This window comes from Pungitius pungitius, chromosome 3 (assembly GCF_949316345.1).
Source record: "Pungitius pungitius chromosome 3, fPunPun2.1, whole genome shotgun sequence".
NCBI classification, from domain to species: domain Eukaryota; kingdom Metazoa; phylum Chordata; class Actinopteri; order Perciformes; family Gasterosteidae; genus Pungitius; species Pungitius pungitius.
The window spans coordinates 29,207,681-29,218,364 of record NC_084902.1 but is presented as its reverse complement, the minus strand read 5'-3'; the positions used below and the strand labels follow the sequence as shown (position 1 = coordinate 29,218,364).

Below are 10,684 nucleotides of genomic sequence, written 5' to 3'. Positions count from 1 at the left end.
CAACCACCATCTTAAAGGGCCTTCGTTCCTCAAAAATAAGTTGAATAACAATATTGTAACCTGCACCCGTTGCAGTGATAAACAAGGCAGGAGGAATCCGATCAGTTCAGCAGTGATCCAAGTAACTTTGCATCAAAGATATGAAATATATCAAAAAGCTTTTGATAAACTTGTTGAAGCCCCAGAAAGGCTCCTTCTCATAAAGCCTCTGCAATGTGAACACGGGGCTCTTCTTCTGCACGCTTCACTCTGGTAAATAATCGGTTTCCTCCACAGTGTTTTTACCAGCTCTGCTCGTTGGATATTTCCTGCAGTGTGGCGCCTCCTGTGGTCTTACTTGTCCCGATCTCACCCACTAACCCCCACCGCCCCCCTCCGCCCTCCCCAGTCCCGCTCGATCCTCTCCACCCTCCCCAGTCCCTGTCCATCCCTCCTCCCCGCAGCAGCAGCAGCAGCAGCAGATGGAGCGCCTGTAGAAGCTCCGGTGGACGTACCATGAGGTCTCCGCGGCTCTGCGCGGCTCTCTGCCTGCTCCTCACCGTCTTCTGCCGGCTGTGCGCGGCCGCCCGACACGGTAAGACGCGGAGTACCGGAGCCCGGTAACGGGCTGAAAGGCAGGGCGACTCTCCCGGTGGTGAGCGCCCCGCTCGGGGTTCCCATGGTAACCGGAGGCTTGCAGGCACCTCGCGTCACTCGGTGTTGTTTGATCTTCTCCAGCAGCCGGATGTTTGTCGATGTTCGATCTGAAGGAGGATTGTTGAGATGAAAGGGTTCACCTCGCGCGGCGGTGCGTCAGAGCCGCGGGTCTGCGGGGGCATGCGTTTAATCGTTGTGTAGTTCAGCCCTGCAACCACGACAACAACAACAACAACAGACACACGCGCAGCAGGAGGGAGAGACCCTGACACATGAAACCGGAGAGAGCGACTCTCCCTTTATTTAAGTCATCTGCTGCAGAGATTCTTCCATTTGACCAAATAAAGTGAATGAGATGTGTGCGGGATTCATGCCCGCGAGCAGCACGCATAATTACCACGCAGACAATAACAGTATTAAGACTCTTATGGATGTAAAGTGTGTCCCCAGACATCATCGATCCAGATAAGGTTTCACCATGCAAGGCGGTTAGGATATAATGTATGAATAATCCTAATTACGAGACGAGGTAAAGCAATAAGCTCCCCCCCCCCCCCCCCCACCCCCCCACTGCAGCTGAAAGCATCTTTTCTAGGGAACCTGTTGCCGCGACTCTGCTCCCACAAATAAATAATTCAGCACTGAAAACCATCTCAAGAAACCACTCATGCCTCACAGGTTATAGAATATAGAACATGACGAGTCCTCTCAACCTGTGATATATATACACACACACACACACACACACACCTGTAAGCCTGCAGGAATGAGACGTCTGAGATGTGACTCATAACATCTCCGTGCACATGGACTGCGACACGTGAGACGCTTTCATCTCACATCCATCTCTGGTGGATCTAAAGGGGTTTCCACCGCTTCACGTTAACATCAAATATTATTAAGTGGGACAGGACAGTGTTTTTGGAAGATGAAAATATATGAATAAACTCTGTTCTTTCTGTATTTTTGTGTTAGTGTTCTTATATATAATTACATCTTGAATAAAATTGCTTTAATCAAAGAAAAGGAAGTGTTGCTTTAGTTGGATCTGCGTTTAGCGGCGGATTAATCCACATTTAGTGAGAATGAGTCAGAACATTATTGTTTTTAAAGCGTGTCCCAGTCTGATTAGCGGCGTCTGGGTGAAGGTCCTCTGAGCTGGGTTCTAACCCCGCTGCCCCTCGGGCCGCACCACCCAGCTGTGATGGTGCTCCTCCGTCGGCCTGCCTCTCGCACAGCGGCGTTATGGATGATAAAAGGATGATGCGGATCATTGGCGGTGGTGGTGATGATGCTGATGATGGTGGGAGGGAGCTGATGAGTCATCTTCAGTATGTAAAACCCATTTTAAGCCAGCTGTGTTTTCTGCTTTCTCCTTTTCAAAGCGCTGGTGAGTCATCCGCTGACCTTCGCGACTCAGCTCCACTTCTACTTTTACTGTTGATTTACGGCTTTCCAAAAGTTTACGGTTCATTATAGTGAAGATAAGCTCCATGATTCAAAGAAACAGCGCTGTAAACTCCAAACTCGGAGAAGATTATTAGAGCGCAAGAAGAGGTCACGCTTATGCTACTGCAGATAAGTCAGGAAAGACAGATGCAGCCTATTAGAGTCTCTGAAGATGAAGTGATGAGACTTTAGGAAGGATGAGAGGAACATCTGCCCAGGTGGAGACACGTCCTCCTCAGGAGCTCTCTCTCATTAGTTTAAGGAGAAAGATGCTTGTGAGAGGGAAGCGAGAACGAGGGGAGTTTATTGCTGAGGATTAAAACGTCTTTCAGGAGCAACATACACAAGAATGCACCTGTTCTTTTAATCCATCACCTGTGTGACATCATGTACAAATACCTGGCTCCGCTAAGGAGAACTTTGACTTTTGCAAATTACTGAAAACACATTTGACCTCAAGTATGGACTTTATTTACAGTGTGATATTAGTACTAATAGTGTAAAAAGGAGGGAGGAGAGAGACCTCCTAGGTAAAGAGAAGAGGCAGCGGGGGGAGGAGGAAGGGGGTGGATAACAGGGAGGAGGACAGGAAGGAGGGATGGATGGAGGACAGGGAGGGATGGAGGGAGAGATGGGTGGAGTATGGAGGACAGGGAGGGATGGGTGAAGGGATGGAGGACAGGAAGGAGAGATGGATGGAGGACAGGAAGGAGGGATGGATGGAGGACAGGAAGGAGAGATGGATGGAGGACAGGAAGGAGGGATGGATGGAGGACAGGAAGGAGGGATGGATGGAGGACAGGGAGGAGGGATGGATGGAGGACAGGGAGGGAGAGATGGGTGCAGGAGCTCTCCCTCTCCTCATAATGGAGATTCCCTGATAGCTGCACAGGTACTCTGTGTCGTCATGGTGACGCCTGACCTTTCAGTAGAGGAACATTCCCTCCTGGTGCGATAGTGTTCTTTGGTCTGTAGCACACTGGGACGCCGTGTAGCCAATCCCTTTCATCTCTTACTCAAACAAGCTTTCCTGTGGGAGAAGCTGCTTTATGGCTCTGTGGCTCCCATCTGACACGGAACATCAAGATAGAAACGCAGGTTTCCTGGAACATCATCCATGGAGACGTGAATGAAACACACAAGAAGATAAACAGAGCACACGCACATGTTTGAATGTCATCGCAGAGTTTCAGAAAGTTTGTTTCCACTCTGTTGAGTCAAAGCCTTAAAATCCACTGTGACATATGAGACGTTTGATAATTAATGATTTCAGGTGGACACAGTGTAACTCGTGCTTCCATGTCTGCTGTCTGTGTCTCCAGGTTGTCTGTTTGAGAAGAAGCTCTGTCCCAGAGGCCAGCTGTGCACCGATGGTGAGTTCCACTCGGATTGATCACCTGATCAGATTGATCAGATCAATCCTCACCGCTGAAGCTCTGCTGTGTGCCGGGAGACCTGAAGCTTGATGGTTGCAGAAAAGAGAGAAGTGCTCTAAGGTCCTCCAGGTCCATTAGAGTCAGAAGAAGTGAAATATATCTATTACTTTTATTCCACACACGTTCATGAGGCCACATCAACACCTCCCAGATGTCCTCCTCTGGGAGGCTGACAGACACTTTCTTCCCCCCATAGGAAGCTCTTATTCACGGTACCCTGAATGCAGCGTGACGGGTTTATTAAATCGACCAATAGTGAGCGGTCCCAGCTGGCGCTTCAGAAAGCCTCCCGTCCATCACGCAGCCAGCAGACAGTCCGTCGCCACGGCGTCCTGCTTTCCTCCTGCCGTGGGCGGGGGGGTCATAACAGGAGCGTGCACCTGCGTGGGCGCGCACCTGTGCATCGAAGCCTGGTCCATTATTGATGCATGACGTGGAGAAAGAGAGTGAGAGTGCAACGTAAACAAGGTCTCCCTCCGTCAGCCTCCGTCAGCCTCCGTCAGCCTCCGTCAGCCAATGACAGCTCCTCCTGGCCGTCGCTATGACAACAGTGACATCACTGGCCTAACGACCTGTGTGTGTGTGTGTGTATGTATGTGAGCGATGGAGAGAGACAGAGGTGATGACTCACCACCACCCCCCCCCCACACACACACACACACACCATCGCACCCCCCCCCCCCCCCCCCGGCCTTCGACACACACACAGCGCTGTGTGTAAGTGTTGTGTGTGTGGGGGGGGTTGTGTACTCTGTTGTGTACGTGCATATTTGCAGTTGTTTATACGACTAATGTATATTTTGTGTCTCAGTGACATCAGCGGTGTTTTGTTTGAGTAAATAATAATAATTGTAATGATGATAGTTGTGTGTGTGTGTGTGCGTGCGTGTGTGTAGCATCACATCCTATTAACCTCCTCCTCGCTCTCCCTGTGCAGACGGTTTGTTCGGGCGGTGCCGGACTCCTCGCCAGGAGCCCGGCCCGTACCAGGTCCCCGTCCCCGTCCTGCTCAGAGCCCTGATGGTGCGAGGTGAGTCTCCTCGGGTGGGGGGTGTGACGGGTGCGGGGGGGTTCAGGCCTCCGGCTGAGGGTCGGTGACCCCCTGTGTTTCTCCGTTTCGCCGCTCAGGTCTGACCTGGAAGGACGTCCCCGCCGCCGACCTCCAGGAGGAGCCCCTCCAGCGCCAGGCGCCGCGCCCACGCCTCAGCGAGGAGCTGAAGGTGGTGTTTCCCAGGATGTCGGGCCCCAGTCAGCGGAGGCCCCGGGGGCCCGAGGGCCCGGCTGACCCCGGGGTGGCGCAGCAGTACGCGGACTACATGATGCTCGACCCCTCCCGGTCCTCCGTCCGCATGCAGAAGCCCCCGCTGGGCCCTCCCACCTTTCCCCAGGTGGGGGGGACGAGGACGTCTTGTTACTGTCTTGAAGTAGTCCTGATGTCAGAGGACTCACTCTGCTCTCCGTGTGTCGCACGCAGTACGGCTTCCAGGAGGAAGAGGAGCGCTCCCTCAACTCCCTGGATGAAGATCCAGGCCCCTCCCGCTCCGGGTCCCAGGGAAACCCTCTGGACCGAGACCGCCAGCTTCTCCAGGACCTGGTCTCTTTTTACCTCACCTCCCCTTCCTCCTCCTCCTCTTCCTCGCCTGTGCAGTCCCTCTCCCGCCACAGGGGGGGGGTAGCACCGGCCGCAAGACCGCCCTCTTCGCTGTCCTCCTCCTTCTTCCCCGAGCTGGACTTCCCGCTGGACTACGGCGAGGACTACGTTTCCCAGGAGGCTCGGCTCAGCAAGCCGCAGGAGAGCAAGGAGCAGGAAGCGGGCGGCGCTCCGTCCGGCCTGGATGGTGAGAGAAGAAATGCCTACTAAATATTTCATGTTATGAACACGTGGTGAATTACTTAGGTTAGTTAATGATTCAGATTATTAATTAATCCTCATGAATAAATCCCTAAGCTACCCAGCAAAATATCAAATTGTATTATTTAATAATTTTAAGATTTGACACATATTTCCCAGCTGCAACATCCAATTTAAGCACGCATTGTTGTATTGATTTATTTGATTATTGTGGATGCAGGCTCTTCTACGTGGAAGTCTTTAAAGACTGTTGTGGAGGAGGTGAAGGAGTAAGTCCAGTTCCATCTGTGTGGTTTCAGAGCGCTCCCTGCAGAGGCTCTCTCTGCTGCTCCACCACTACGGCCTGGGCCTGGAGGACCTGGAGGACCTGAAGGACCCGCAGGACCTGAAGGACTTAAAGGACCTGCGGGACCAGTCCCCCCAGCACAGCGTCGACCCGCTGGCCTCTCTGAAGCAGCTGGAGAGCTCCTACGCCCCCAAACAGGCCACAGGTGGGTCTGCTTCCCCTTCCACTGATACTGGGGAGGGCGCTAACCCCCCCCCAGGGTTAAACATTGTGTCCTAACACGTTGTGTCTGACGTGTTTGTTTTCCATTCAGATAAATATGCCGCCACAAGAAAAAAGGTGAGCGTGTTCCTGACAATACGTCTTTAAAGTAAATATTACTGTAAAAAGCAAAACGAAATGGAACATCTTTATTTCTTTTCAACAGGTTACAGAGGGTTCAATGGCGTTCAAGATGGCCGCCCTTGAGGCTCCTCCTTCCAACACCGTCACCAATCAGAGGTACAGAGTCTGTGTGTGTGTGTGTGTGTGTGTGTTGGAGAGAGGATGGGCCTCTCCCTCTGGTCATTTTGCTCCTCCTCTTCACCTGGGTTAGGGTTAGTGACCTCTGACCTATGACCTCAAAGTGAAAACTTAACTGAGCTGTACTTGTACATCCTCAGATAGATTTAATCTGTAACAACAGCTTTTATAAGCTCCTTATACGTCAAATTGTCATTTCTAAAGTTCTAGAGACTATGAAAAGAATATAAATAAATAGTGGAATGTACTTTTTGTGCTTAACCCGTGTGGATCTTTTTGTTTTGTCTTCAGCACTGTCGGACCTTCCATCACCTTCAGAACCGGACCCGGCTCCAAGAGCCTGACGGCCGGTACGACACAGTCCGAGTGGTGCAGCGGCCACGCTGAGTCCGTACCAGCCTAGTGCTGCAGGTCTGAGGCTTCTCTTTGTTCCCGCAGGAGCAGAGAAGAACATGGAGCCGGAGACCGAGACGGGCCTGACGGTGCAGCAGAGCGACGTAGGAGAGGTGGGTGATGTAGGCCGCAGATGTAGCTATGAGGAGACTACGATGTTCCTTTAACGTTCCTCTCCACGGACGTCTGCAGCTCCGCAGATGAATTAAGAAAATCACTCATTGATGTCTCTTCCATCTTTCTGCCCCCCCCCCCCCTCCCCGCCCCAGAGGCATGATGGGAAGTCCTTGCCCCTGGCAACGCGGATGGAGCCCAGGCGCTCCAGCTGGGTGTTCGCCGCCCTGGTGGCCATGGCCTGCATGGGCAGCGTCCTGGTGGGGGCCATGACCATCGCCTGCCTGCGTCGCCACGCCCACCGGCTGGCAGCCAAGACGCTGGGCCTGGCACCCGAGGGGGGGGGCTTCACCCACCAGGAGTACCAGGTGAGAAGGGGGGTGAGACGTCTCGGTGTGAGGTATCACTGGGCATATATAATATATATATACGTGTATATCACCAGGACCTGTGTCGCCAGCGCGCGGCCTCCAAAGGGGCCTTCGGCCGGCTGGAAGCCGCCGCCCTCGGCGCCGTGGGAGGAGCGGGCGGAGGAGCAGGGGGGGTAAAAGGAGGAGGTGCTGGCGTGGCGGGCGGGGCAGCGGCGGGCGGAGGGGGCGACTCCAGAGTGAGCAGCGTGTCGTCCCAGTTCAGCGACGGCGCCCAGCCCAGCCCGAGCTCGCACAGCAGCACGCCGTCGTGGTGCGAGGAGCCGGCCCAGGCCAACATGGACATCTCCACGGGTCACATGATACTGGTCGGTACCGGGCGTCCCCGATCATAACGCGCGCCGTGTCACGGTGGGGCAGCGGTGTTCTGAGATGTCAAGTGGTCCCGCAGGCCTACATGGAGGACCACCTGAGGAACAAGGACCGCCTGATGAAGGAGTGGGAGGCGCTCTGCTCCTACCAGGCCGAGCCCAGCGCCGTCTCGCTGGCTCAGAGCGACGCCAACGCCAAGAAGAACCGCTGCTCCGCCTCCGTGCCCTGTGAGTGTGGAGCGCGAGGCCCGGGGCATCTGGGTATCGGTGAGGGGCAGGTGGCACGTTCAGGGTTCTAATCTCACTGCTTTCCCTCAGATGACCACGCCAGGGTGAAGCTGAGGCCGGAGGTCAACCCTTCGCGCTCCGACTACGTCAACGCCAGCACCATAGTGAGTACGTCGCGCTGGTGGTTGCCGTGGCAACTAGCTGAGAGTGCAGTGCTTAAGTATGTATTTAGATAAAGTGATATTGATGCGGTGGGTTACGACTAAAACATCAGAGCTGTGGCCTCCACAGTGACCTTTGGCCCCTCTCTAACCTTTCACAACCCCTCCCCTCCCCTTTCAGATTGAGCACGACCCCCGGATGCCGGCCTACATCGCCACCCAGGGCCCCCTGTCCCACACCATCTCTGACTTCTGGCAGGTCGGTCCATCAACACGTTCATCAATGACCAGCGGATCGCATCAATGCCCCCCCCCCCCCCCCTCCTAACCAGGAGCACGCTGTGTCCCTCACAGAATACCCGCAGATTGTTCTTTTAAAAAGCATGCATGAAGAGAATGTGCGTTGCAGATGGTTTGGGAGAACGGCTGCACGGTGATCGTGATGCTGACGGCGCTGGTGGAGGACGGAGAGAAGCAGTGTGACCGGTACTGGCCCGACGAGGGCTCGTCCCTCTACCACATCTACGAGGTGAGGGGGGGAGACACAGTTGGGGGGGGGGGGGGAAGCAGTGAGATGCAGGGAGAGACAGAGGGGGAGTCAAAGGGGGAAAGAAAGTGGAGAAGCAGGAGGATCCCATCCGCTCCATCATCTGCCCCCCCCCCCCCAGGTGAACCTGGTCTCGGAGCACATCTGGTGCAACGACTTCCTGGTGCGGAGCTTCTACCTGAAGAACGTGATGACCCAGGAGACCAGGACGCTGACTCAGTTCCACTTCCTGAGCTGGCCGGCTCAGGGCATCCCGCCGTCCACGCGCCCCCTGCTGGACTTCCGCAGGTACCACCACTCCCCCCCCCCCCCCCCACCAACGAAAAGAAGGGACTGGGAATGTGTCGCAGAACCTCTATCAGTGCTGAAACGCTGGTGTGAAAGGATGTGTGATGATGCAGAAGAGACTTTGATCTTAGCCCCCCCCCGGTGCGATGAGGCCACTGGGGTCCTCGCTTTTATTTTTCAACATATCTGTCTGTGTCATTCTTGTGGTTTGCAACTAGTAGTCTGGCTCCAGTTGCATAGTCACAAAAATGATCATGGACTGATGTGGCTGCAGCAGGAGGTCCATCGCCAGCTACCCCCCCCCCCCGCTCCCATTTAACCCCCATATCCACATCTATCCGTCTCCTCACACTGTTATTTACTGCTCATGGAAGTGGAGTACACGTGTTTTACTTGTATGACACCGGTGCTACATGTGTGAGGTCACGAGGCCTCTGAGGGAAACTAAAAGTTCTCGTCTCTTCTCTCCAGGAAGGTGAACAAGTGCTACAGAGGACGCTCCTGTCCCATCATCGTGCACTGCAGGTAAACCGTGGCTCAAATCAAGAAATAATCCTCAAAAACATCAGGTCTGCGGGTTTCTTTTGTTCATTCGAGTTCGCTCTGTTTCCGTAGCAACGGCACAGGCCGCACGGGGACTTACATCTTGATTGACATGGTCCTCAACCGAATGGCTAAAGGTGAAGTGCACGCCGTGAGTCCAAATAAAAAGGTTATTAATCTTCCTTCTGTAGTTTTTATGGATGTTACCTGTCGACCTGCAGGTGTGAAAGAGATCGACATTGCTGCGACGCTGGAGCACGTCCGGGACCAGAGGCCCGGGATGGTCCGCACCAAGGTCAGTCCCTCTGAGGCCCTCAGTAATCTCAATGACCTACACGACCTTTATTTCCTCCCTGGCCTTTGACCCGTATGCCGCTACGGCTGCAGGATGACGTTTCTCTCCCTGTTTGCAGGATCAGTTTGAGTTCGCCCTGACCGCCGTCGCTGAGGAGGTCAACGCCATCCTCAAAGCTCTGCCCCAGTGAAACCATCAGGTCCTCTGACCTCTGACCACTGACTTCTGCCTTCTCCTCTCTCTGATGAGGATTTCCATGATAAAAAATCTGAAATTCCTGAAAGATAAAGAATAAAAATCAACTTATAAGTTAGTAAGGATTTATGCACTAATTTGTGGTCCAGATGTGATGCGTTTAGGGACTTTCTGAGTCCTAATATAAAAGCTGACCCTGAATGAATGTCCTGCACCGTGTGACTGACCCTGAATGCATCACCTGCGCGGCATGACTGACCCTGAATGCATCTCCTGCACGCCGTGACTGACCCTAAAGGTATCTCCTGCACCGTGTAACTGACCCTGAATGCATCTCCTGCACCGTGTGACTGACCCTGAATGCATCTCCTGCACCGTGTGACTGACCCTGACTGCATCACCTGCATGGCGTGACTGACCCTGAATGCATCACCGAGCCACAGAGGGTTGATACTGCCTGAAGCGAGCTTGCTTAAAACATTCCTCTCGTTGGGGGAAGTGTGTGGTCACCATGTTTGGTTCTGGTCTCGGCCTGGAGGCCCAATGATTTGAAAAAAAGGATTTTAGAGGAACTGGTGTGTCGCCTCCTGCAGGAAACGGACTCCCTGGCAGCACGTTTCTCTTCACGTTGCTGCTCAGTCCGTTTCAGTCTTTGGATGTGTTGTTGTTTACTTCACGCAAGTCACAAAAAAGAAATAAAAAAAATTAAAATAAATGCTATTCTCTGAAAAGAAAAGCTTTTTGTTATCTGTGAGACATTAATTAAATATGTTTGTGTTTAACTGCTGCAATCACTGGTGTGACTTCTCTGACTATCTGCACTTTATAAACATCTCTTTTAATGTGAATATGTGCTGAATCCATATGAAATTACATGTATTTTACATTCATGGACTAAAAAGAGGGGACTAGAGGAGGTGTATGTGCAGAGGGAGGAGTCCAGAGTAAAAGTCAAAAATCTTTGAGACCCAGAAAGGAAATAATGCGACTGAATTTAACC

At 53.2% G+C, this 10,684-nt stretch overlaps 1 protein-coding gene across 2 annotated transcripts; it reads left to right on the top strand.

Annotated features, from left to right (window-relative positions):
- Positions 1-407: 407 nt before the first annotated feature.
- LOC119219907 (receptor-type tyrosine-protein phosphatase-like N) lies at positions 408-10,475 on the top strand. Of its 2 annotated transcripts, none has more exons than XM_037475419.2 (21): positions 408-574; positions 3,408-3,458; positions 4,459-4,551; positions 4,650-4,909; positions 4,996-5,359; positions 5,673-5,864; positions 5,973-5,998; positions 6,087-6,160; positions 6,473-6,531; positions 6,620-6,687; positions 6,844-7,056; positions 7,149-7,424; positions 7,508-7,655; positions 7,746-7,819; positions 7,998-8,075; positions 8,226-8,345; positions 8,485-8,651; positions 9,123-9,176; positions 9,267-9,331; positions 9,416-9,489; positions 9,608-10,475. In XM_037475419.2, exons 1-21 carry the CDS (start codon positions 496-498, stop codon positions 9,677-9,679), a joined length of 2,607 nt encoding a protein of 868 aa, XP_037331316.2. In that variant the 5' UTR covers positions 408-495; the 3' UTR covers positions 9,680-10,475. The 2 variants fall into 2 exon arrangements, with proteins under 2 accessions (XP_037331316.2, XP_037331307.2); XM_037475410.2 differs by having other exon boundaries at positions 7,134-7,424.
- Positions 10,476-10,684: the final 209 nt, after the last annotated feature.